The 26,881-nt window shown below is 35.3% G+C and overlaps 3 protein-coding genes and 1 pseudogene across 3 annotated transcripts; 1 reads left to right on the top strand and 3 right to left on the bottom strand.

Annotated features, from left to right (window-relative positions):
* The first annotated feature begins 4,213 nt into the window (after positions 1–4,213).
* Positions 4,214–11,255, top strand: LOC132165497 (Major facilitator superfamily protein). Its single transcript, XM_059576093.2, has 14 exons — positions 4,214–4,462; positions 5,767–5,881; positions 6,383–6,494; positions 6,614–6,681; positions 6,782–6,914; positions 7,500–7,599; positions 7,718–7,830; positions 7,909–8,002; positions 8,676–8,829; positions 8,970–9,113; positions 9,199–9,272; positions 9,735–9,823; positions 10,457–10,571; positions 10,732–11,255. The coding sequence occupies exons 2-14, from the start codon at positions 5,800–5,802 to the stop codon at positions 10,912–10,914; spliced, it is 1,461 nt and encodes a 486-aa protein (XP_059432076.2). The 5' UTR covers positions 4,214–4,462; positions 5,767–5,799; the 3' UTR covers positions 10,915–11,255.
* A 708-nt stretch (positions 11,256–11,963) lies between these two features.
* Positions 11,964–14,518, bottom strand: CAK1AT (CDK-activating kinase 1AT). The gene is made up of 2 exons (XM_059576170.2): positions 13,978–14,518; positions 11,964–13,020 (listed from the first exon to the last, which is right to left on the bottom strand). The coding sequence occupies exons 1-2, from the start codon at positions 14,467–14,469 to the stop codon at positions 12,085–12,087; spliced, it is 1,428 nt and encodes a 475-aa protein (XP_059432153.2). The 5' UTR covers positions 14,470–14,518; the 3' UTR covers positions 11,964–12,084.
* A 693-nt stretch (positions 14,519–15,211) lies between these two features.
* On the bottom strand, positions 15,212–16,432 carry LOC132165197 (blue copper protein 1b pseudogene; annotated as a pseudogene).
* A 671-nt stretch (positions 16,433–17,103) lies between these two features.
* On the bottom strand, positions 17,104–20,176 carry ROP9 (RHO-related protein from plants 9). The gene is made up of 8 exons (XM_059576036.2): positions 19,869–20,176; positions 19,526–19,613; positions 19,234–19,343; positions 18,906–18,969; positions 18,740–18,804; positions 18,582–18,647; positions 18,370–18,476; positions 17,104–17,450 (listed from the first exon to the last, which is right to left on the bottom strand). The coding sequence occupies exons 1-8, from the start codon at positions 19,965–19,967 to the stop codon at positions 17,420–17,422; spliced, it is 630 nt and encodes a 209-aa protein (XP_059432019.2). The 5' UTR covers positions 19,968–20,176; the 3' UTR covers positions 17,104–17,419.
* Between the last annotated feature and the right edge of the window lie 6,705 nt (positions 20,177–26,881).

Raw genomic sequence — 26,881 nt, 5'->3', positions numbered from 1 at the left:
TTTTAATCCCATCTTTCTTGGGAGCAATTTAGTTATGTTCTAGTACATTTTTGAATGCTTGTTACTGTGAGGTGGAGATTGGTGAAATATTATAGAGTTTTTTTTTTTTTTTTTTTTTTTGTTAGGGGTAACATGTTTTGATTTCATGTGAGCTTAAGCTTGAATGTCCTTCATGGAATGGGACCCTTTTTCTGTCACAGATTATGGATTATATACATCCTCCTTGTGTTTTTTGGATTAAGTAGAAGAAACTACATTGGTATCGAAGCAGAATGATTAGTTCTGTTATAGGCAATCTTTCTATTTCATTTTGTCTAGAATGCAATCTTTCTAGGCAACTAAATTCACATCAATCCCGCTTTATATATGTCTATTATTAGGCCGACCATCTTACCTATAAATTGTATCCATTTGTTCGACTTTTCTCTTCTCTCTTTTTTAAAACTACAAATTTTTGTTTTTTTAAACACAAAAACAGTGGTTAACCACTATGTCATATGTATATATATATTTTTTTTAAATTAATGCCGAATCTATAAAGATAAGGAAGTACATATTGAAGAAATTTGTGAGCTTAACTCATCTCATAAAACTGGTTCAATAAGAGACCGTGACACAAGCATACTTGCTGCCGTGACACAAAGTTATCTTCTTGCCACATCTTTTGCTGCTACTACATCTTTATTGTCGGTTCAATAAGAGAAGATTGTCAATTCTTTATAAACATGCCTAATATCTTGCACACAGACAATGTGAAACTATTTCTCAACACATATATAATTGAAAAATATAAATTGGAAGAGGAGTAGTTTGCCAAATTAAAATGAACCTTCGAATTTTTTTTTCATGCCCGAAATGAACCCAAAGCTTACTTGCATTGGAAGAGGAGTAGATTGCGAATTTTTTTTTGTTTTATATGTCTAATTTACGTATGAGAAATAACTTGCATTTTTATCTTACTAGCTTCCTTTGTAAGAATATTAACTAAATGAATAAATTTTTTATTGTTATTCGTTTAAATTTTTTAAATAATATCTTAACAATTGTAACTAATACAAATCTCATTTATTGGGAAAAAAATAGGTCTAAACCAGAATGGGAGAAATAATTAAAATATTAAAGGGTAATTACGTTTTGCCCCCATGAACTACAGTACCTTAGCACTTTTCTTTTATGAACTATCAACTATGACACCTGACCCCATCAAACTACCATCTTATAACAGAAAACATAATTCTCAAATGGATAAAAATTGACGGTCAATGGTCATATGCCATTTTAAATTTTTTTTCTTCCACTTTTGCCCTCACTTCAGACCAAGAAAATGACGCTTATACCTTCCTAAACATATTAACTTTCTTTGTTTGAAGTGAGGACAAAAGTGAAAGAAAAAAATTTAAAATGACACATGACTTGTACATGACCGTTGGCTGTCAATTTTAACCCATTTGATTGACAAAATGAAACTTTTTGTCATAAGATGGTAGTTTAATGGAGTCAAGTATCATAGTTAATAGTTCATAGGAGAAAGTGTCAAGGCGCTGTAGTTCATAGGGACAAAAAATAATTACCCCAAATATTAATTAAATTATTAAAGAGAAACAAGAAGTTAGTGGATTGCATTTGTAAAGCCCGGGAACCCAAATAGAATTTTGACCTCGCAACACACCAATAAAATAGAGCAAAATTCAATCGTATTGTTATCCGGAAAAACTAAAAAATATCAACAAAAAAATAAAAATAAAACTTTGAGGTCCGAGCATAGCCTACCCAAGACCAAAAAATACAAATTACATTAATGTATTAAAAAAATTTATCCTAACGTCTCCTTCTATCCATGCATCTTGCTATTAGAAAATATTGTTTTTGTCATTACGTGTCCTACAAAAGTCACTATTTATAATTATGTTCATTTGTGCCGATTTTGAAATTTTTGATTATTTTGTATCGATTTGTCATTAAATTAAATTTGAAAATTGCATTACTCTTACCAATGTCTCCCTGGCTATTACCCACCAACTAAATACACCTCGTTTGACTATAGTCTATATCTGTTAAATGTCTTTGACGTTACTCCTTTACCATATGATGATTGACACTGCCATGTAATATTTTCCAAACAGGATGGATTCAAATGTCCCTAACTTTGTTTTCTATGGTGCTGATCACAATATTATGGATCACGATGACTGGTTTGCAGAGATGTTTTTGTTTCTGCTTCACATTGAGGCCATGCTCGAGGAAGCGGACGAAGTTGACAAGATACCCTAATGCACGTCAGCCCTCACGAGTGCTGCATTTATGCATGAGGTGTTACATGGGCACTCGGGCACTCGGGCACTAGCTACGAGCTATTTCACATGCAAAGAGATACTTTTATCTCCTTAACAATGTCATGAGGGCAAGCTATTTACAAGATACTCGCGTCGTTAGCATAGTAAAAGCACTAGTCATATTTTGTTTGATTGTTGACCATCGTCAAGGGATGATGGTTGCGGCAGATAGGTTCCAACACTCCACTAAGACAATTTCACGTCATCTGGATAAGACTCTTATAACGCCTAGGAATGTTGACGGTGTGTACCCATACATTCCAAAATATTATCCATGGTTTGAGGTATGAAACACTTTTTACATGTAATTTTATTAGTAAACGTACCAATTTTTTTTTTTTTTTTTTTAAATTATTAATAAGTAATTCAAAATATAAAATACTTTTGAAACATTTTTTAAACGTGAATCCCCCCCCAAAAAAAAAAAAAAAACAATTATCACTTTTATATTAGGTCAAGCCCTTTTTAAAACTAAAATTCAACCCAAAAAAAAAAAAAACCTTGAAATCATTATCAAACCTACCAAATTGATGTTTTTAGGTGCATGCTATCGCTAAAATGAAAAGGAAAAAAGTATGCTATACGCCTATACACAATTTATTAATGGGACCATTAATAATACGAGGACACTTTCATGGAATGGGATTTTTTTTGGTCCATTAATATTTGGATGTGATTTCTTATTAAAAATTTAGGGTCATAAATATGACATCTATCTCACTAAAAAAATAATATTTTAGATTAAAAAAATAAATAAAAAAATAAATGGTGGCTGGCCACCCCATCTTGGCCATAGGGGTGGCCAGATCACCCCATTTTAGCTGTGGTGACCGGCCAACGGTGGCCGAACCACCACATGGCCCTTGGGGGGGGAGTCCGATCACCCTCTAAACCCAAACTAAAAAATAAAAAAAAAAAAAAAAATCATTTGGCCCTTGAGGGAGGCTGGGCTACCCCCAAGGGCCAAACAATTTTTTATTTTATTTTATTTTTTTTATAGATTTGGCCCTTAGGGTGGCCGGACCACCCCCAAGGGCTATGGGGTGGCAGAAGCCACCCTCAGCCCCAACTGGGGTGGCCGAATGTAGTGGCCAGCCACCCCTTAATTTTTTATAATTTTTTTTTAATATATATATATATATATATATTATTATTAATAGAATTTACGGCCTTAAGATCTCTTTAAAAAAATCTTGACATTAACTAAATATTTTCTGGTCCAAAATAAATTGGAGTCCATAGGCAGCAAATATAGAATGATAAATTCTACAAATAGACATACACATACACGTGTTAATCATGAAACTGATAGATTTTAACGTTATTTAATTTTAATTTTAATTGGACCATCTGTAAGCAAAGCTGATGTTGACCTAACGTTGACGTTAACGACACCCATTCATTAAAAATTTAAAACCTCGGAACCTGAATTCATCGATTATATATATATATATATATATACATACATAAAATTGAGTCATCAACATCAACTAATATATTCCCGTGTATATATATTTTGGCGTGATTAACTCCCAGATTTTAGCTTTAAAATACAACTCGTGTCAAATAATCGTAATTTTAAAAGTTTTTATTGCATATTTTTGGGTCTTTTATGAATGACGTGGATATTAAAATTTTAACTTCTTTAACCATAACCGTACGAATATTCGGGTGGAGCAAAACGACAATGCAACCACTGGGATATGAACTGAGGCCCTTTCAGCGGGTGACACCCGTCCCTCTGCGCGTATTTCCGGTAGCAGAGAAGCCAAGCCCGGCGTACACCTACGGTCCTACACCAGTGACAAACATCGTGTACCAGTACACGCACGTGGTAGCTCTCTGTCTTTCGTTCTCCGTAATAAGTAGGAAGCCTCGCCCGCCCCTCGCTCGCTCTATCTCATCTCCACCGCAACACCTGGCGCGCGCTAGCGGACAAAGTCAATTTCTGCTCCGATACGCATCTGGAGTTTTCTTTTTTTCTCCTCTCCGAGAGTCCGAGTTGGTCACACACGAGGACTCAGACTCAGACTCGGACTCGGAGCGAGACTCGCCGAGGCTCACTGGCTCACACGCGTAAGCATCGTGGTCGCTCATTTCCAGATCCATCCTTAATTAGTGGATGATCGGTACGTTTTGAAGTTTGTTTTTCGTCTAGATTTTATTCCCTAGCGTTGAGCTTCCTTGATTTTTAGTCCGGAGGTGTTTCGTTTTGTTCTGATCTTTTGTATTTGCTTGAAATCTGCAATGATTGGACAACTTAATTTTGTTTGGACGTGAATAATTTTTATGGTTTCTGTTATATATATATAACTGTTTCTGTTTAGAGGTGTTTATTTAGCTTTGAATTTGTTTGTTTGCTGAGAAGAACGAGGAGAATAAATATGTTTAATATTCTTAACTTTTCATTTTTCTTGTACCGGGATGTGCACAGTTAAGTGGATGTTATGTTTTCCTGCGTGTGGATCGTAGACATAATTTCTAGATGTATAAATTTCCTAGATTTTTTCTGGAGTCAATCAGAGAGTTAGAGTGTTCTTCACAATATTAGTGAATCAATGAAGTTCATGGACGGCATGCTTACCAACTGTTCTGTCTTACTGGATATTGTTTAGTTTACTGATTGATGCCGGAAGTTTTGCTCAATTTTTTTTTAGTAATTTCAGTTATGGGATCAAGATCCTCTATATTTCTTAGAATAACTCTACTGAGGAGGGGCGTTCAAATCTTAACTTCTATTTTGAAATCAAATGGTTTAGATTTTTTTTTTTTTTTTTTTTGATGAATAATTAGAAGTATATTGAAAAAAGGGCAAAGCCTTTGTACACGAAGAGTATACAAGAGAGCCGAGGCCCTAGCTGCTACTACAGTCTAGAAAAAATGGTTTAGATTTTTTGCCGCCTTTGCATTTATGAGTAAGCGAGACAATGAGTGAATAAAATTTTAATATCTTCTGAAGGTGGTAAATGTTGAGGTGGCAAAAAACCTTTTAATTTAAAAACAGTAGTTAAGATTTTAAGAACTCCGTATCAGAGTTACCTTAAGAAATCTAGAGGATTCTAATCCTGATGTAGTCCAAATTTGTGATCAAAGCTGATTCAGCTTTTGACCTTACGGTGATTGGAAATCTAAAACATCTCCAACCACTGAGCCGACCAATCAGCTTGGAAGTGGGTTGGAATTTCAGGAAGTTCAGGGATTTGAACACCCCTATTCTTTCCTTAGCCTATATTTTCCGACCAGTTGAGTGGATCACTATTGTATGTGGAGAAGTGGACACTTTTTGGCTCGTGATAGGTTTGGTTTCAATAGGCTTATGTTTCATTAAAATGAGAAATGATCATAATTGATGTTTAGTGTTATGGAAATAAAATTTTGATTTGATTGCAATGGATGCAACATAATAGTGTTGCTGTAAAATTATTCAAATTAGGAAATCCAAGGAAAGTGCTGGTTGAAGTCTGGCATGTGGGGGCGTCAATACTCAATGTACAAGCGCATGCCACCAAGAGATTATGCAAATATAGTTGACATGGAAGAAAACTCAGGTAACTCGCTCTGTTTACCATTTAAAGCTCTATTTGGTGAAGAATCATTTGAGTTCTAATTATACAATATACTACCTATGGATATGCTCAAATTTGGTTGTGGAGTTCATATACTGAACACTGATGTATACAGCTTGGATCTTGTGCTGTGAAGAATGGCTTCTTTCCAACAGAATGAGTTTTGTGTCATTGTATTTAACATACTTGCAGCAAATTGTACCCTGTGGGTAAAAGGCTGATTTTCCTTTATCATCAGATGAATTTTTTGTTCACCTCTTTTGCTCTCCTTTTGAATCATCAATTGAGTATATTGAATTGATAATGTAAGATGAAAGTGCGGATTGAAAAGGCAATATAGGAGTCCTTTGAGGAGATATTAGTCCTGTTTTTGGAAACTAGGAGCTCATTGAGTATATGGTCTAGTTTGGTGATACACTTCAAATTTATGTGAACATTACAAAGCATAATGGTCATTAGGCTTACATCTTGTATGTCTTGTAGCTCTTCTACAGAACAACATGTCTCCAGAAACTTCAAACCCTTCATGGAGGCTTTCTTTGCCGCATGTATTAGTCGCAACCATAACCTCATTCTTATTTGGCTACCACATAGGGTTGGTGCTCTCTCTTGAACTCGGTTTCTTCTTTATTTCTTGGTGTTCTTTTGAGTATGAAGCATGTAAACAAAATTGCTCACTTTTGCGTTTTTATTTTTTATACTTGTTTTATATAGAGTAGTTAACGAACCACTTGAAAGCATTTCTGAAGATCTTGGTTTCAGCGGGAATACCTTGGCAGAAGGTGACTTTGAGTTAATTTTTTGCCTTTTCTCTAATCTGATGTCTGATTTCTGCTTCTAGCTCTCTAATCTAATAGGTTTTGTAATTCATTTTAAATGAAGGCCTGGTTGTGAGTACATGTCTGGGTGGTGCCTTTCTTGGATCCCTACTCAGTGGTTGGGTTGCTGATGGGGTTGGGCGACGTAGAACTTTTCAGTTGTGTGCTTTGCCTATGATTATTGGTGCTTCTATGAGGTATGCCGACGTTGTAAAGAAATTGGTAGTAGAAATTTTTATCCTTGTACCTGAGTGCTAACTAAAGCTTTGTGTTGCAATCTTACTTATCAAAAAAAAAAAAAAGCTTTGTGTTGCAATCTTGGTTTTTGTCCCTCGTGTATTACATATTCTCATTCATTTAGTTCATTTTAGTTCATTATAGCTATCTCCAATTCCTGGTATTTCCAGATGTATTAGTATACAGTTGTTTTCGATAGGTAAAGGGGCTAGAAGGTTTGACACTCCTGCAGTATAGCTAAAATATGCATATTTTTCTGTCACTTATATGGAGGGTCATTGCAGATGCATTTGAAGATCTAATTAAATTGATAGTTCCATCCGCAACAATAAAATTTTAATTTATTCCTTCAGTTGTGGCAAACTTCTGTTTGGAGGATAATAGCCTTCTAGTCCATATTTTCACTTGTTCAAAGTTTCGAAAAATTAATGTATTATAGATTCTTTCCTGGCAGCCTCTTTTGCATTGCATATGTTTTTTGTACTTACAGTTATTTGAAGTTTATGCATTGGCTACCAGTAATAAATAATTATGTGCATTTTCAGCGCAATAACCAACAATCTTGCGGGTATGCTTTTGGGACGGTTATTTGTTGGGATTGGATTGGGCCTGGGCCCCCCTGTTGCTTCTCTCTATGTCACAGAGGTTTGCTCCTTTTTTGTCTTATTGATTCTAGTTATATATGTTTTTTCTTTTCTTTTCTGATTGTTGATGTAAGGCCTTGCTTCTTTCTTATCTAATATTGTCCCATCTGTGCAAGCAGGTTTCTCCTGCCTTTGTGAGGGGTACCTACGGCAGCTTTATTCAAATTGCAACATGTCTTGGACTTATGGGGGCCCTGTTTATTGGAATCCCTGCCAAAGAAATTGCCGGCTGGTAAAATATGCATATTAGATTTTTCAGCATCTGCATTTCATGTTTGACAGTTTGATGTACTTAATTATATGTGCTCAGGTGGCGTATCTGTTTTTGGGTATCTACAATTCCAGCTGCAATACTTGTTGTTGCCATGATGTTTTGTGCAGAAAGTCCCCATTGGCTATATAAGGTTTGTTTTCATTTGTTTTCCATGTCCTGAGATGATCATTATTATTATTTTTAAAAGTTTGTACTGTAATTGCTTTATGTTACTTACTTCTTGTGCACTCAGGCTGCGCCCTTTACTTTTAATGATATTTTGATTACTTAATATATATATATTATTTTTAAAAAAAATTGCTTTCTGTTACAAAGAATGAATGAATTCCTTAAAATTCCTATTAAAAATATTTTGCAAGATGAGCCGGAATGCTTCAAGATATCGAGCTCTAATCTGGCACACCTTTTTTTAACAAATTATTCTCTAGTTGATATATACTTCCTCCCTCTATTGATCTGCTTGTGCACTCTTTATACGAATTTGGATATCATCTCTATGAACTCTCTCTCTCTCTCTCTCTCGATTGCACACAGACATGCACACAATGGTGCAGTGTTCAGCTTTCTGTATTGGTTCCCAAAGTTATTGCAGTACTTTCTCTCCTTTCCTTTTTGGGCTTTTTTTTGGGGGGGGGGGGGGGGGGGGGGGGGGGGGGGTTGGAAACTGTTCCTTTTCTTCCATGCAAGTTTGGACAAGTATCTCTCCTTGCCGTAATATGGTATAAAATTTCAATCAAATTTATACGCTAGTAAGTACGTATGCTGAAGAGTAACAGTTACAGTTTCTCATTGGTGTGATACAGAGAGGAAGAACAGAGGAAGCTGAAGCTGAATTCGAGAAGCTCCTAGGAGGATCACATGTCAAATTTGCAATGGCAGAATTATCCAAGTCAGACAGGGGAGATGACAATGATACTGTGAGGCTCTCGGAGTTGCTTTATGGTCGCCATTTTAGAGGTAGATATGATACTTTTCTGGTATACTTCATCTCCTTTTCTCCAGTTGCCACAGCAGCTATTGCCATTGCTTATTCTTCTGTCTTATATCCTTTTTGGGCTTTCCAAAAGTGCTTTGTTATTCACGCATTCCTTTTGCAGTTGTTTTTATTGGGTCAACCCTATTTGCTTTACAACAGCTATCTGGTATAAACGCTGTATTTTATTTCTCTTCAACTGTTTTTAAAAGTGCGGGAGTGCCGTCAAGCCTTGCCAATGTCTTCATAGGAATTGCAAATTTAACAGGTATAGCTTCAGTTCATGGTAGCCCCCTTATGTATCTAGGATTATGCATTCTGACTTGTGACAGCACAATTTTTATGTTCTCCAGGGTCTCTTATTGCGATGGCTTTGATGGATAAGTTAGGAAGAAAGATGCTCCTTCTGTGGAGCTTTTTTGGCATGGTAAATTGCACTTGCAAATCACTTTCCTCTTTTTTTGTAAAATTCAGTATTGTGATTATAATATTAAATCTGTGCATCATGTACTTGGGAAGCTGGAAAAGAAAAAGAGAAGTAAAATATATCTCTACTGAGACAAAGACTGGAGATTGCCATCAACTTGGATAGGAAATTTTACTTGCTTAAGAATGCATTTGAACTTAATGAATACTTGGAAGAAGGAGCTCCTTGATATTGGTTTTCATGTTTATGGAGAAAGAAGAGTGATGTTATATTGAGTAGTGTGATCATCCAGGATAGTGGCTATGTTAATTTTCTGATATTATGCTTTAATAGTAACTTACCAACACCATGCACAGCTCAGCCAACATATCCAAAATCTCTTCTCCTTGTTTTTGTTTCTAACGCTATATGAAGTGAATGATCTCAGAGCCAGTCTTGACATTTTGCATTATATCTGCCCAGGCAATATCTATGGCCCTTCAAGTTACCGCAGCAAGCTCTTATATACCAAAAATTGGAGCTTTGTACCTATCTGTTGGTGGCATGCTGCTGTGAGTAATCTTTTAACGCTTACAACTTGAAGATGAATTTGTGGTTGATGCATTATTTATAAATCTATTAAATGTAAAATGTGGTTCATATCGCTGTGCTTGGCTACTTTTATACTTGTACTTGTAGACGTGCTGCTCAGTAATTGTTGTGTTATTGGTTCTTGCCTAGCTAGCCAGAACGAGAATCTCCTAAGGCTGTCACATGTTAAGTGAAAAAAAAAAAAAATTGAAACGGCAGTAACATGATGGTGGTTGTCATTTTGTTACCTTAATTTGTCTCTAGTCAATAACGAGATGATACATGGCCGAAAAGGTTCTAAGAAAATCATGGCAGCTATGGTTAGGAACCTTGCTAGTCAGCAGGAATGTAGTTGGACTCCAACCTTTAGTGACCCGGCTGGCAATGTAAGCTGCCCCCTGTGATAAATGATTTGGATGTCTTCATAAATGATGAGTGAACAAATGAAAATTTCTACTAGTATTTAACTAGCCATCCCTGATTGTCTGGGAGCCATCTAGAGATAAGTGTTCATGACAGTCGTTTGGAATGCTAGCAAGCCATGTAAGGCGTGCGAGGAATACATCCTAGAGTGACAGTGTTGGAGGACTGAAATTTTGAATTTCTTTGTGCAGGTTTGTGTTTACGTTTGCTACGGGAGCTGGTCCAGTTCCAGGTCTCCTTCTGCCTGAAATATTCCCCAGCCGAATTAGAGCAAAAGCTATGGCAGTCTGTATGTCAGTTCATTGGGTAATTTTCTTCTTCTCCATTTGTTTTTCATTAGGTTTTATATCTGCTCTTGCTTGCTTTTGGATCCAGTGGCAGAATAGTTCAGAAAAAAAATGGAATTCCATCATTTCCTGGTTTCCTTTGCTTCATTCATTGGTTCTCTCGATTGGTATTCTCTCAGGTGATCAATTTCTTTGTGGGGTTGCTGTTCTTGGGTTTGCTGGAGAAACTTGGGCCGCAGCTCTTGTACTCGATGTTTTCAACCTTTTGTGTAATGGCCGTGGTGTTTGTGAAAAGAAATGTGGTGGAAACCAAAGGGAAATCGCTTCAAGAAATTGAGATAGCACTTCTTCCGCAAGACTAGACATTTCATATTTTCTGTTGCAGCAAATACCTTAATATGACAGCCAGCCCTTACCAGGCTGCTGGCATTGCCAAATGCTCTGCCACGAAGTAGTGTATAGTTATAGAGATGTAAGTTTGGCAATGGATACGTTGCCGCCAGATTTTGGTGATCATCATAAGCGCTCCGTGGACTTACTTTACTGGTGGATATATGTATATATATATATATCCATCAGGATTCATGTGTTTGCTCTTAGTCTTAGACATGCATGATGCTATGGGAACTTCGACGTCCCAATGTCTCAGGCTGAATTCTATGTAAAAATAATGTCTCCCGCTATATATATATATATGATATGATAAAATTGGGGTTTATCTCATTGCGTGATTTTCAAATGTACTAATAGTGGTTTATTTGAATAAATTAGATGTGGCTGTTTAGACATACGGAAGTTCCTGCCCGATGGTTGCAGGGTGACCGGTTGATCAATCTATATCATATCTACCTTCCTACCTCCCATGTTATCAACAAGATGAGATAAAAGATAAATTAAAAATGTTGTGTATAGCATTATTATAATTATAAAAAAAAAAAACACCACATGCCTCCCTCTTATTTAAGTAGCATATAATTTAAAATGCGTTCCATTCACTACTCATTGCACAAATTTCTTGAACAACACAGTACTACTTCAATCCTTATGTTCTACTTCACAAAAAAGAAAAGAAAGATTACTTTCCACAAAAAAGTTTTACTTTCATAAATCATACAATCGAACATGTTCTTTTAACTCTCAAGTGAAATATAGAAAAATCATTTTGTGATAGGTGCTACCAAAAAAAAAAAAAAAAAAAACTACGTCATGTGCAGTAGTTTTTCTACTGGTGAGATTTAATTTCAAATTTTTCATGAGAAAAAGTAAACCGTCGAAAAAAATTACCACCCATAATGTAATCTTTTTTACAATTTGTTGCATATATATAGTGTAACCTCATTAAAATTTTTAAATAACATGGCAGCATATTCACTCTCTATGACAATATATATATACTAGTACATCTATAAAATTTAATTTGGACCATTAAATGATCCTTCAAAACTAAATTAAATTATGTTTCTCAAATATCTGATCAAACAAAATAGCTCCATATAATTTAATTAAGCAGAGCAGCTTACTGCCCTTCGAGCTCAAGGGAACTGTATGGAAAAACCAGTACTAGTGCTGGTAACATTCACAGGGCCAAAGTCCTCAAAATCAGAATCTGATCCCATTTCATCGTGGTCGTACCACCCTCTCGGAGAATCCTCATCTTGCCCACTTCTCATCAAAGGAACCCGTAACTCAGATATTGGAGCTGGAAGAGGTTCTTCACTGAAATAATTGTCTTGGAGCAGCTCCATTGCTGTAGCTCTGCTAGCTGGGTCATAACAGGCTAGTTTTTTCACCAGGGAGATCTCATCAGGGGAGCGGTTGGGCAGGCACCCTTCCAAACCAACTGGATTTTCTACCTTACTGAATGAAATTGTTCTATAATCAGGAAGTTTAGCACATCCTGGCCAGACTTCCTCAGTTAAGTTTCCCAGCACACTAAAAATTCTGCTGAGTTGATCAATGTCAGCGGTTCCAGGAAAAAGGGGCTCCAGAGTAAAAAGCTCGGCGAATATGCAGCCCAATGACCAGAGGTCGATCTCCAAACCATAGGTTGTGGATCCGTAGAGAAGTTCAGGAGCCCTGAACCAACGAGTTCCGACGCAGGATGTGAGAGCACCTTGTCTATCATCACCACCCTCTTCAGCTTCGTAGGAGTAAGAACTCTTGAAAGGATCATCCTCCATGTCACTTGTCGAGCATGTTGCAAGACAAGATACATCTCCATCGTGAAAATTCATTTCCTTGTCGGTTTCATCAATGGAGCTTTTAGCCTTCACCTCATCTAACTGTCTAAAATATTCTTCTTTACTTATGGTGTCCTGCTCTTGAATTTCATTCATTTCTTGGCCTAAATTGTGTGCTTCAGGAGAAACTTCAGGATGCTGAAAGGTACTCTCCTGATTTACAGTGTTTTGTTCATATTGTTGTGGATCGTAGTAACCTATATATCCGGGCTCCAGAAGTATCCTCGCCTAATACCACAGTCAATCAAAAGCATATCAAACCTTGAAAAAATAGCAAGAACAACAGTTTCTTTCAGAAGATTTATATACTTGCAGGAAGCACCAAAAACATCCAAATGTGAAAATGTATGTGTGTTCTTTTCGAAATTAAAAAAAAAAAAAAAAGTATGAATCCTCAAATTAGCAGCTGATGGATAAGTAATATGCTCAACAAATTCAGCTAACCACCAAAGAATCACCAAGTAAATGAGCATGAAACATCAACATTATCCCCTATGTCTATATTAAATTGTGTATATCTAGTTAGTCTTCATAACTATTTTGTTTAAAACACGATACATGAACAACCGGTTACAAATGCAGCAATGTAGTTTGGGTTTAATCCACAAAAATAAGGGAGATGTATTGTCATTACCAACAGTCTATGATTACTATCAATGGCTATCCTTTTTCAGTTCTCAGCTATTGCTTGTAGAGACTAATTCTCATACACCATAATGCACAAAAGCCGTTCTTGAAATGCAATGAAGCAATAATGCAAAGCTTTCTTATGTTAGCAGTAAATTAAACACATGAAGACAAAATTCATGTTCCTAACATCATCTACCGAAGGATCAAATACTCCAAAGTACTCACTACAGTAAAATTAAAGCTCGACACAAACCCATGAACCCTAATGGTGAAAAAATTCAAATTTCTGATCAACAGCAGCCCGAACCCATCAACCAACAATAACAAAATTTCTTTCTCTTATTCCCTTTCCTATGCTTTCTTTTCTATTCTTTTCTCCCCAACCAAACAAACCTCAAAAGGCACAAAGCTATGAAATTAGACTAAGAATTCAAGCTTCTGATCAAAACCATCAACCAAAAAGAACAAATCTTCTATTTTCCCACTAACCCAACAAACCCCAAAACAAAAAAAAAAAAAAAAAGCGCAGAATTTTGTCCACCTTAATCACATTACCTGCCCAAAATCTGCGAGTTTGAGCACCCCATCATCCGAAACCAACAGATTACTGGGCTTCAAGTCCCGATGCACGATCATATTCCTGTGACACACATCGACTCCACAGAGAATCTGCACCATCCACCTCTTCACCTCGCCGACCCCAATCGGACGGCCCTCTTTCTTCGCCTCCCTGATCACCGCCGCCAAGTCCGTCCTCATGTACTCCAGCACCAGCACCGCGTCCTCGTCCCCGTCCTCGCTCCAAAAGTACTCGTGCATGACGACGACGTTCGGCGAATTGCGCAAGACCTGGAGGGCCTCAATCTCTCGGAACGCCGACTGGTAGTCATGGACCTCCTTGAGCGCCACCACGACCTCGTCGGATCGCCGTCGCGCTCTGTACACGTCGGAGTACGCGCCGGCTCCCACGCGCTCCAATATCTCGTACTTCGCGACGATCTCGGGTCGGGTGTGGATGCTCCAGCTCTTTGTTGGGTGGGGCTCCATAATTGCAGAACACTAGTCTAAAACCTGGTTTGGATGAGCTTAGCGCCTTGGGGTCTAAAGGACGGGTTGGATAGGTTGCTTTATTTATATTAGAATTTTGCTTTATTATTATTATTATTATTAATTTTTTTTTTCTCACATCTGTTTACTTGATTTATTTTACAGTTTTAGAGTGAGATTTTTATGAAAATTTAGGGTGACTCTCTGAATTTATTTATATAGTAATTGAATTATAGTAAATAAAAATCCTTAAACAGGATTTGAGGATGGTATTCTCTTCACTATTATTAGGGTTTCACTCTACATTTTTTCACTGAACTCTCGGTGAAATGCTATTTTGATTTATGGTTGGCCCAATTTATTTATAGTAAAATGAGATGGGTGATCATTAGATGAAGCAATCCTTTTATGAATTCTCGATCTCCAATTTGTATGCTTATTTACCGACATAACATTATGAATTTATGACCGTTGCAGGCGTTAGACAAAGTTATTTGTTTTTTTTTTTTTTTTTTAATGAGCGAGATAAACATAAAATTCAAAGAAAATAAAACTGAAATCCTCACAAACATTCCAACACAGCTAAAACGGGAAATGGGTTTAAAATGATCCGTTCTATAGTTCTTTGACTAAAAGGCTAAGGAGAGAGCCGTCTAGACGACGGTTTGTAAAGACCAACGAGACGATAATGAAGATCACTTTTCTGGCGTTTTTGTCGCGTCCATGTCCTAATGCAATGAAGCTACTTAACAGGTTGAATTTGGATGCCAGAAATCAGCCTGTGGATTGAGTCAGCTGCCATCTGAGTGTCTCCAAAATCATCAATATGTGAGACTGAGAGGACCACTGCATCAACACAGGCCTCGTCCTGGAGATAGAAAAGAGACAGAACAAAGGGGGAAGATGTTTTCTTGCCATTATGATGCATCCAATCCTCTGAGTTCTCATTGTCAGTTGTTTGTCTTTGTGTCTCTTTTCTTGTCTTTGCATTCGTTCTCTTGGGATTGTGGCTTCACAGCAATTTGATCCTAATCTCCTATGGGGAGTTATAAATATGAGAAATATGCTTCATTTCTCTTCACTAGATGATCATACGTGAAGTCAAATTGGATGAGGTAATAAGGAATGATAAATTTAATTATTTAATTAATATTTTATCACATTTCTTTAAAATTACAAAATGTTCAAACAACAATCAGGCTTCAACATTAGCAAAGCAAAATCATAGTATTTTATTTTCTGAGCCATTGTATTTTGGTATTAGTATACAGCACAAATGGCTTGCCATATATTCAGAACATGATCCAACACATTAATGCAAACAATGAATTCAATAATACCCTCCAAAACCAAGAAGGAAAGAAAGGAATTTGACTAAAGAATTCTAACATCAAGCCATGAACATAACAAGAATACAAAAAATAGTAATCTTCCAGCAATAATATATGGGTGCAATGCTTTCCCTTGTTGCTAAATTGGAAGGAGTTGCCGGAGACACCGTCTGATCCAACACTGTTATGGCCAGCTTTTGTTCTCCAGCTTCACAATGCCCGTCAATACCACAAATGTACCATTTTTCTCCCGGAGTTGTTAACGTGATTATATCGTATCCACTGGTCAACGACTTGATGCTTGCCGACGCCACACATTGTTGGAAGTCAGTGCCATTAACTTCAATGACAGTGTGGGCTCCGGGTATGTACTTAAACACTACACTTTCTTGATATCTTCCATTAATATGTAAATCTATTTTTGTGCAAGAATCTGGAAAATACTTTTGTATAGAGGTAATTTAATTACTTAGTTGATCACCGACATGGAATTCCTTTCCCCGAGTCCAACCTTTGTAATCATAGTTCGTATCCCAACCTGTCTCATCACCAACCAGGAACTCTGTGGCCAAAATTGAAGGAACAAGAATTGCAGCAATGGTGAGGATGGAGAAGAATTGGGCAGAGGCCATTATTACAATGACAACTTCAGAAGCTTTCTTTTTATCAGAATGATTCTGTTTTGGTGGTTGTCTTATGGACTTACTTGCCTCGGTGAGTTCAATGTTGTGCCATTTTTATAAGTTAAAAATCTTCCATATTGGCCGTCTATAGACGGCTTTTGCCTGATTGGATAAATGAATATAATTGTTTTATTTTTCCTAAGCATGCCCAATGGAAATTAGAAATATAGCCCCTCAAATTCCAAGAAATTAGAAATGAGCTCAAAAGTTCCAGTCAAACTTTGTAGATGGAACTTCTTTTGATGCGGAATTCAAGGGACTTTGGGGAAATATTTACAATTTGAGAAAATGGGGTGGCATTCATTGAAGTAAGCCATAATTGTTGAAGCTGTCAACGACAATATAATGACAAAGGTCCAAGGTACACCTTCTCATAAATATTGTCGTATCCAATGCCAATCTTGCCTTGTGTTCACCACCTATATATATATATATATCTCACAACCTATTGCCATGTGAATCCAATAAAGTTATTAGCATGGATCCTAAAAAGCAGTTTACAGATTCATCAGAATCCAATATCCATTCTCTATAAACCACATTATCTTGACAAACCAAGAAATAAAACTTTTTTCTCTTTCAATATTTCAAAGTCTAGAGAGTTTATTTCAGCTAAAAAGTGGATATCAATTTCATAATATTAATACATGCCAAGCAGCACTCAAACAACAACCAGACTAAGCATAATTTACCCAGTAACAGTACATGAGAGGAGAATGAACAATTCCCTTCACTTCTTTCCTGGCAAATTTGATAAATGAAGCTAAACATTCATTAGTTCTTCAGACTATATGTTACAGCAGCTAAAGTACACATATATTAGCCAATTTAGACATCTACACGGCTGTCAGGAACCAGCACCAAAAAGCATTTTCAAAACAACAATCAACGTCAAAAGTGCGATTAGTTTCCACTGCAGCTTGCTTCAACATGCCCTTAAGCAGCACAGCCTCCACAGACAATTGTCCTGCAGTTGAAGAAATATTTATCCTTAATAAAAAGTCATATCTAACAGACAATTTCTTATGTCCCAAGCAAAGCCTTCAATAGCTATGATATATCAAGAACAAAATCATTACATCCTACTGATGAGTGAGCTAAACAATTTTGATCTGTGAATCCATGACTCATTGAGACCATACACCATATTCCATCATGTACCTTTAACTTGTACATGATCCTAAGTAACACATCACATGATCTTGCTCCTTAAATAAGTATATGACCCTCATGATTAGTTAATGGCCGAGATTTCTCTGTATTCTCTTTAATGATTCAAGGTTGACAAAAAAGTTTCCCTAGTTTGACCCAAAAAACTATGTATGGAAGTCCAACCTATAATAAGGAATTATAAACTGATTTTTTCATGAGAATATTACTTAGTTGAGATTTGGGATAGTGCCATATAATATTTCACTGGTTCCCCATTAGGAAATATACCAGCAATAGCAAATAAGAGATGATGGAAAATAGATACAAATTCCCTCCTCTCTGGATTTCAGCTCACTTATTCTTCTTAGGCATTCATTTACATAGCCATACACTTAGCTCTCTCACAAGTCACAAGGAGTTTAATCCCATCTGCTTGCAAGACGTTGATAGACAAACCATTTGAGTGGGTCCTTTTAACCATGATGGGCAGCCATTTGAGGATTCATCACTACATAGAAGTAGCTTACATTCTCACATCACCACTCTATGCAAAATGCATCAGGTTGTAGTCATCAATTAAGACACCTTAGGTAAAAAATTTAGTGTCAAAGCTACTAAACAACTAAAGAAGCAACCCATCAGCAGATACCAACGTGCGACCTCTCTCTTCTAATGTGAGACAGAAAATACTCTCGAGCAACACAAAACACCAAAGGGGGAAAAACTGTACTTACGCAATTGCACAGCCAGACCTTCTGCGCTTTTTCTTCCTTGCCATCTCCTTCCTCCTTGGAGGTTGAAGAACAACCTTGATTGCAGTGTCAAATACAGCTTTGACATTCTAAACAATTAGACGGAAGTCATTGTCTACTAGGAATATTAATCAAACAAAGTATTCCACAAGATGACTGTTTAGAGAGCAACAGAATCGAATTGAAAAATCTACCTGTTGAGTCTTAGAGCTGCATTCTATATAAGCTGCTGCACCAATTTGTTTCCTCAGTTCCTCTCCCTGTTTAATATATTCTGAATGAGCTAATCTCACACGAGATAAATCAAATGTTTCCGAGTATAAAATTATTGAAGAAAATAAACAATGCTTACCTGAGCAGATGTTATGACATTAGATCCCATATGCTCAGCAAAATACCTACTATCCTCACGAATATCTGAGATATATAAAAATAATTAACTTAATGTTATCAACAACATTTCTGTACAATGACACAAAAGTAAGCACAATCTGCATATCTATGGAGTTGTTGCCTACCTAACTTTGTTCCAACAAGAACAATTGGAACATTGGGTGCAAATCGGCGAAGTTCAGGCATCCACTGAGGAAAAACACCAAATGGATAACTTTAGTCACTGGTATACTAAACTCCAGCACATTAAGAAACAAAATCAAACTCAAAGAGCACAAGTATCTATGTCAATGAAGTAAAAAAAAAAAAAAAAAACCCTATTGGCTTTAATTTAAAAAGGAAAATGACCCACCTTTTCAAACATGATCTGAAATAGCAAAAACAAAAGAAATGGATAAAGAGAAAAAGTAAAGCAGGATAAAGTGAGAAAGGGATACGCATTAAAATCAGTACCTTCTTAAGAACATTTTCATAGCTTGCCCTACTGATTAATGAGAAAGCTAAGACAAATATATCTGCACCTCTGTAACTCAGTGGCCTTAACCTGCTATAATCTTCCTGACCTTCAAAACAGGGGGGAAACCAGTATCAAGAATAAATCACTAACCATAATCTTAACGTCAAACTCAAAAGTGAGCAATGGACCACAGTAGCATGATAGATCCTCATTACCAAACAAAGTTAACCAAAAAAAAAAAAAAGAAGCTAATCACCGAAGAAGTTTGTCTATGGGGAAACCTAATACCTGCAGTATCCCAGAGTCCCAAGTTGACAATGCTCCCATCCACAGCCACATTGGCGCTGAAATTGTCAAACACTGTGGGTATATAATCCTGTCGAAAAGTAACAGACAAATTGAGAGAGACGGGGAGAGAGATCTCCACTTGCTCACATAATAAGCACACCCGATTTCAAACCAAAATTAATTTTTGCCCGACAAAAACATGAAGAAAAGAGGTGGCTTTTCATCATACATGTTGAGAACTGTTATCGGCAAGAGCACCAGCAGAAATATCATGAAATGTCCATAAATAAAACCAAAACAAGAAAAAGATGGGTTTTTGTCAGATGGGTCATGAAAGACTTACAGTGGGGAACTTGTTGCTGGTGTAACAAATGAGCATACAGGTCTTCCCAACAGCTCCATCTCCGACAGTAACACATTTAATGAACTTTGAAGCACTCATCCTCTCAAACCCACAACTTGTACAGTAGCTCTTGAGCTACAGCGCTAGAATATATGCTAGAATCTTTAAAGTTCAAAAAGTAAAAACAAGAAGCTTCAAAGAAAAGGTTCAACAAAACGAGACGAAGAAGATGGAAGAGAACAGTGTCTGAAGAGTGACATGATATAGAGGACCCTCTTCTAGTTTCAAGAAAAGAACTAAAAAATTAAATAAATATGAGAGAGAGAGAGAGCTGGAATTGTTTGTAGTCAAAGGGTCTGGATGTACTTTTCATCCCTCTCAATAAATTTCAAATCCAAACCGAAAGATTTTTTGAAATGCAGAGGATATGGGCCCCGTCTCAAACGGCCACCTATGGCCCTGCTTGCTGGGTTCCAACCATGCAAACACATAATTTACTGCCAAAGGTTGCTAAGCTAGATGTCATAAACTTCCCTATATGTCTTGATTAAAGGACAAACTTGTGTTACAATTATTCTTAAAGTGTTACAAATTCCTCTTTTATTATGTCTTGGGCAAATTTATTATTAAAAATGTGAAACTTATAGGTGGTGTTATAAATCTAATGATAAATTTATATATTTCTTATACGGAGATGAACAAGACAAAAAATATAAACCAAACATTCTTCTTAGAAAAAATTTGTTTTTCAACACTAAACTTGATTTACAACAATTCGCAGGTTAAATCACTAGCAATTTTAAGACCGTCAAAATTTATTTGAACAGTTAAATCTTATACAAATTCTCTCACAAAGTTAGACTTGACAGTAAATTATTGAAAATACAAATCAAAACATGCATGAATCTTCTTGTTTGTTGTTGTATTGGTATCATTTTCTTGGTTATAGGCTTATAGCATGTGTGCATATCCCCTGCTTTTTGACCCCTTTCACTAGCCCATTTGAGAACCCCAATGTTGGGATGTCAAGCACCGGAAGCAGAAACAAACAAACAATACAATTATTAGGTTAAACTATATTTTATTTCCTCCAAATTTAGGGTTTATTGTCAAAATTTTAGAAGTTTCTAGGTGGGTTTTTGGTAAGAGAGGTCGTTCTTTAATGCCTGCAGAATTTGAAAACCAGAAATGCCACCGTTAGATATTAAATGGACCAAAATATCCTTCACTCTTGTCCCTATTCATTCACATGCAGGATTTTGAAACAGAAAATTTTCTTTAAGCCCCATGTGTCTGCATCCCCAACCTCTGTTTCCATTTGGCACGCATCTCATTGAAGCTATGATAGAGTATTTTCACCAAGGATTTTTATTTTAACTACTCAAAATGTAACTTTTTTTCTTTTTCTTTTTCTTTTTTTTTTTTTTTTTTTTGTGTGTTTTTCATTTTAGTTTACTACACACTCCAACATAAATCTCATTTTAACTATTTACTCTAATTAAATATTATTTTGTTGTATAATTTTATTATTTTTTATTATTTCCTTGTTTTTCCCATAAAAAGAAAAGAAAACTTAAAAAAATTGAAAGAAAGAGAAATTATAATAAAGTATTACTTACAAGTTGCTACAATAAACTTGAAAGTTTACTGTAACAATTATAGGAAAAACTTTTATTTTACAAGGACTACTGGAACAAAGAAATAAGGCATGATAGCTAAATTGAGCTAAAAAACTTGTTTATACTTTCTGCTGGAGATGCTCACAATTAAATACATGACATTTTGGTACCAAAAAAAAAATAAATAAATAATGGTTTTGAAATTATTTTTAAAACAATTAGTTAAAACTTCTTCTTTTTTTTTTTAATTTTTTTTATTTTATTTATCTTCTCTTATCAAAAATATTAACAACACAAAAACAATTTTCATGTTTAATCACATTAAAATACTTTTTCAAACTAAGGATAAAAAACATATCCGAAAACACATTAAGAAAGAGCCTTAATAGTGGGTTCGAGTAATTCTAGAAGTCTCTCTTGTGTCTCTTTGAAGTCCCTTCAAGAATGATGCGGCTATTAAAATCAACATTTGATCAAAATTCAATAATAATCAATCGCAAATCCAATGGTAATTTTAATAGTCACATCATTCTTAGAGAAACTCTAGAAGGACATAAGAGGAGCTATAGCATTAGCCTTAAAAAAAAACATTTTGTGTGATTGATATTGAAAAACAAAAAAACCACACAAGATGGTGCAAATGTTTGCTTCATTTGTTATGTGTTTTGCAAGATTTGTTTGCTTCATTTGTTATCTGATTAAAAAAGAGTAGGAGGGGGGCGATTAATTGTAACTACTCTATCTGAGCGTTAGTAATTATGGTAATACTTACTCATTGAAAATTGTTTAAAAAATGCCTAATCAGGATATCACCATGACTCAAGATGGCTAATATTAATTAGAATTGAGTGAAACTCATTTCGGGTTTTGAGCTCGCTCCTCAGTGCATGTCCAACCACATGAAAATTGCCTTGAGACCACTGGATCACCGCCTACTAATGATAAATCATTTGATAAATGAAAACCAATTCAAGGGAATTATTTAGATTATGAAGTTTTGGAAAATCTTTTGGAACAAAAGCTCTCAAAAAGGCCAAGAACTAGCTGTCTTACTAATCCAAGATGATAGCAAACTTTTTGACAAAAACCAATGGATTGCGATATCTTAATTAAGCCTAATTTATGTCTCAAGTTCAATTAACAGACAAAACAGATACAGTTGCCACATTCGATGATCATTGGCATGTTCCCAAGTGCCTGTGGGCTGTAAAGTTGAAGGGCATCGTTTCAACAAATGTAGCTTTAAACACTTTCATGGCAAATCGAGCCAAAAGTGTTGTATCAGATCCCAGAGTAATATTTTTCATATTTTGCTTCCCAATGAACAACTTGGGTCCAAATTCAGCTACTCACATTTTGGATGAACCTGGCAAGATTCAAAAATTCCATATTATTCTCTAATTTTTGGTTAAGTTGATGAAAATGGTCCAAAATCATCATTTGGAGTTGTTTCCTAATGACATGCTAACAGATAGGGGTGGATATTGGTTCGGTTGGTGCCCCTACCGAATCGTAAAAGCCAGTTAAATTGATTAATTAACCGATTTCATACCAACAATGAATAGTTTTAATTTTTTTCGGTTAATTGGTTAGTCGGTTAATAGGTGGTCGATTAATTGTCAGTTACAAGTTTCTATGTTAAGATTTATCAATTTTCTTGTGACTACAGAATTAGTAAATGATATGTTTTATAAATGACAAGAAAAGGTAAATTCATGGAGCACGAACCAAAATGATAATTACAAATCAGCTAAACAAATTCAAAATTCACAATAAGAAAAGTTACCCGATAAAATTCAAAATTCACTTCAAAAATCGGTTAAATTGGTTAACCCATAAAAAAAATAAAAAAAAAATCTACTAAACAAAACCGATGTCAAAACAATATTTTTATTCTGTCTACTGACCACCATAAATCGATTATCGGTTTGGTGGCGGTCCGTAGGCAATAAACGGTTAATTTCCCCACTCCAACTAATAGATGACCCTAAAAAAAAAATTATTGTATAAGAAGGTAGCTCACGAGAGTGTGTTTAGACCCCATTTGCTAGGACATGTATCTAGGTAGTCTAGATCCTACGTACTTGAACAGTTTGAGTACCTGTTTAAACAAGTGGGGTGTGACCAAACTTTCACATTAAGTTGTCCTATTGGATAAATTCTCGTCCATGAAAAAGAAAAAGAAACCAAATTATAAAAGACAAAATCTAGGAATAAGCGATATTAACAATGAGTAACTATCCACACTTACATTAATCATTGTTAAAAGAAAGAAAAATCAATAGTAAATTGACATTTGTGTGATATACGTAGCGTTTCTCTTTGAGCAATTTGAAAGCCATATTTGAGGTTTGTTTTGGAATAAGATACTTCCGGCCGTTTCTTAATTAATACTCGATTAATGTCCGACCACCCTCCATCATAAATTTAGACATTAGTTGAATTCTCCGCAGATAATCCAAAAATTAATTGACAAACTAATACATAATTATAACTATGATTAGAAAGAAACATGTGCTAAGTACAAATGCTGTCGTAAGATGGGCCAAAATATATAATAGTATCTTTAAGAATATAGCATGAATCGGCCAACTAATGGATCAATTTGATTATAGATTAGTGTGGATTGATTAAATATTACTGTATTGCCTTTCATAAAGCTTGTACGGCAAAATGTCATTTTATCTAATGGTGTCCCTTCAAAAAAAAAAAAAAAAAAAAAAAGAAAAAAGGAAAGAGTGCAGGAGCAGGAAGAATTGATACGACATATTTTAGCATTTAATAGGACGACAAAATGTTTGTTGTAGTACACCAGTATTGTCGTCCTACTATCTTCATGTAATAAATATCAATGTTAGGCCTCTTCCAAGCAATATCCTAAAACGTCGTCACTTGGATCTGATGCCCAGATTTCACACACAAAAGAGTACAGCTGCTTTGCAGCTTGTGTGTCCGAAGTGGGAACATTTTCTTGCTTTCTGCTCGACAGTTGCAAAAATGATATTAAGTCAGTCCGATTTACCTTATTTGTAAATTAACTCTACACGATATCAATATGAATTAAAAGGTTTTTGAGGTATGCCAAGAAAATATTTTAGTCTTTACCATCAAATTCTGTTAAGTGATTTAACAAATTATAATAAAGTGAAACATTAGAGCCAATAAAATTGTGATACTTGTCATATTTAAGTTATTGTCACATTAATAGAATCTGTTAAATAAGTTGACGAAATTTGATTGTATGGATTAAATTATTTTTTTGGTATAACTAAAGAACATTTGAGTTCATTTTAATACCACATGGAACTACTTGTAAATCGGCTAAACCATGATGACTAATTTTGCATTTTTTTTTCCATTACATAATAAACACTTTCCCCTAAAGGAGCAAGTGAAATGGAAATGCTACATTTCAATCTTTTAAATTTTTTTTTTTTTTTTTATTGAATCTAAATGATATGACAGTACATTTACTATCCAGTAACATATTCATCATTAAACTTTGGGAAATGCTAGAATGCAATATATTTCCCACAATTGGCCCATATGATTCATATGTGGCAATGAGCACATGGCCCATTTGCATGAGTGTGTTATTTATTTTTTTTAAAAAAATTAAAATTAAAATCAAAATAGAAAAAAAAAAGAAAAGTAATAAAACATTTTTAAAATACAAGGGGTATAGGGGTTGCTTCGGCTCTTAGGGGTGGTTCGGCCACCATCAAGGGCTAAATTTAAAAACAATTATTATTATTATTATTTTGCCACCCCCAAGGGCCATGGGGGTGACTTCGGCCACCCCCAACCAACCATTGGGGGCCACCCTTATGGTCCTTGGCAGTGGCGGAGAGAAGAGGGTGCGACCTGGGGGCGGTCGCCCCTGGTAAAAAAAAATTAAATTTTTTTTTTTAAGTAATTTTTTGGCATAAATTGGTTACTGCCCCAGGTAAAAAAAAAAAAAAAAAAAAAAAAAACCTCCCCCATCTGTTTTGGTTTCTTGGTTTCACATTAAAGAAAAAAAAAAAAAAGTCAAGAAATTTAATGTTTATTTATTAATATTTGGCATTTTCTTGTCATAATCCAAGTACCCAACCAAGTAAGTTGAGAGTAAAGCTTATAATTAAAGCCATTAACGCCTTGATTTGTCTTTGTTATAATTTAAGCTTTTTAATTGAGATATATCTCTCATTTTCATCATTTTGTTTATCTTATTCTAAAACAATATTGCAATTTTTTTTTTTTTTTTACTTTGGAATTTTGTCAAGCATCAATGAGTTTCAGAAGATTATTGCCAATCTTAGATTTGTTCTTTTTATTAATTCATTTTAGGCTAATAGCTATCGGAATATGCTAATAATTTTATTATAATATCATTAGAGTATGAGAAGTAAACAATTATTAAAACAATACTTCGTAACAAAATGGAAGATGAATTTCTTGAAGATAATTTACTTGTCTACATTGAAAGGGAAATTGCTGAAAGCTTCGATTCAGATTTGATACTTGATGATTTTGTTTTTCTAAGACAGCATAAAATGCAATTTTAGGCACTTTGTATTTTGTATTTTCCTTTACTTTTGTACTAGTGCCTACATGGTAACTAATATATCAATTTAGCATATAAATACGCTTTTTGTGATACATATATTGTGGTATAATTTTTTTTTTTATTGTATTTATCATATTATAATAAAAATATAATATATAAAGAAAAAAAAAATTTTATCATTATATTTTATTATTTTATTGACGCCCCTGGTAGAATTAAGTCCTGGATCCGTCACTGGGGGTGGTTCGACCACCCCCCACCGGCCATTGGGGGTGACTATAGCTCTTAGGGTAGTTCGGCTACCCCCAAGGGCCAACAACCCCCCCCCCCCAAAGAAAAAAAAAAAAAGGTGGCCTAATGCTAAAGTGGTTGCCAGCCACTCCTTTTAAAATGTCTTTATTATTTTTTTCTATTTTTATTTTAAATTTTTTTAAAAATAAATAATAAACTAATGCAAATAGGCCATGTGCTCATTGTCCCCCATAGGAATCCTATGGGCCAATTGTGGAAAATATATTCCATTCTAGCATTTCCCTTAAATTTTATCCATGAAACATGAAATGAAGCATCTCTATCTCACCCATCCACCTATCCTTTCTTGTGAGTGATTTACAAACCCTTTTGATCCGCCATGCTTACTCCAGGACTTTTGCTCTGGTACACTGGAGCCTATGCGTTTCATTCATGGTGGTTCAATTTGAAATACAAACAGTCATCACCTAACAGCTAAAATCTAGGCAGCATATTTGCTATATATGCACATTATATGGATAATACTATTTAATAGATTATTATATAACTATCATACAACTAAAATGATGTGACACTCTTGAATTTTTTTTTTT

The sequence above is a fragment of the Corylus avellana genome, chromosome 11 (assembly GCF_965113065.1).
Source record: "Corylus avellana chromosome 11, dhCorAvel1.hap1.2, whole genome shotgun sequence".
Lineage (NCBI taxonomy): Eukaryota > Viridiplantae > Streptophyta > Magnoliopsida > Fagales > Betulaceae > Corylus > Corylus avellana.
This window is presented reverse-complemented; position numbering and strand designations above follow the sequence as displayed.

What these genes read in the sequence shown, in the direction of transcription:
- CAK1AT (XM_059576170.2), bottom strand. Translation starts at nt 14,469, where the DNA reads ATGGAGCCCCACCCAACAAAGAGCTGGAGCATCCACACCCGACCCGAG. An exon ending in AACTCGCAGATTTTGGGCAG is followed by an intron (nt 13,021 to 13,977) that starts GTAATGTGATTA and finishes CTGTGGTATTAG; the next exon opens with GCGAGGATACTTCTGGAGCC.
- LOC132165497 (XM_059576093.2), top strand. Translation starts at nt 5,800, where the DNA reads ATGTGGGGGCGTCAATACTCAATGTACAAGCGCATGCCACCAAGAGAT. An exon ending in GCCAAAGAAATTGCCGGCTG is followed by an intron (nt 7,831 to 7,908) that starts GTAAAATATGCA and finishes ATATGTGCTCAG; the next exon opens with GTGGCGTATCTGTTTTTGGG. An exon ending in TTATGGTCGCCATTTTAGAG is followed by an intron (nt 8,830 to 8,969) that starts GTAGATATGATA and finishes TTCCTTTTGCAG; the next exon opens with TTGTTTTTATTGGGTCAACC.
- ROP9 (XM_059576036.2), bottom strand. Translation starts at nt 19,967, where the DNA reads ATGAGTGCTTCAAAGTTCATTAAATGTGTTACTGTCGGAGATGGAGCT. An exon ending in ATGAAAATGTTCTTAAGAAG is followed by an intron (nt 18,970 to 19,233) that starts GTACTGATTTTA and finishes GTTTTTCCTCAG; the next exon opens with TGGATGCCTGAACTTCGCCG. An exon ending in GCAGCTCTAAGACTCAACAG is followed by an intron (nt 18,477 to 18,581) that starts GTAGATTTTTCA and finishes CTAATTGTTTAG; the next exon opens with AATGTCAAAGCTGTATTTGA.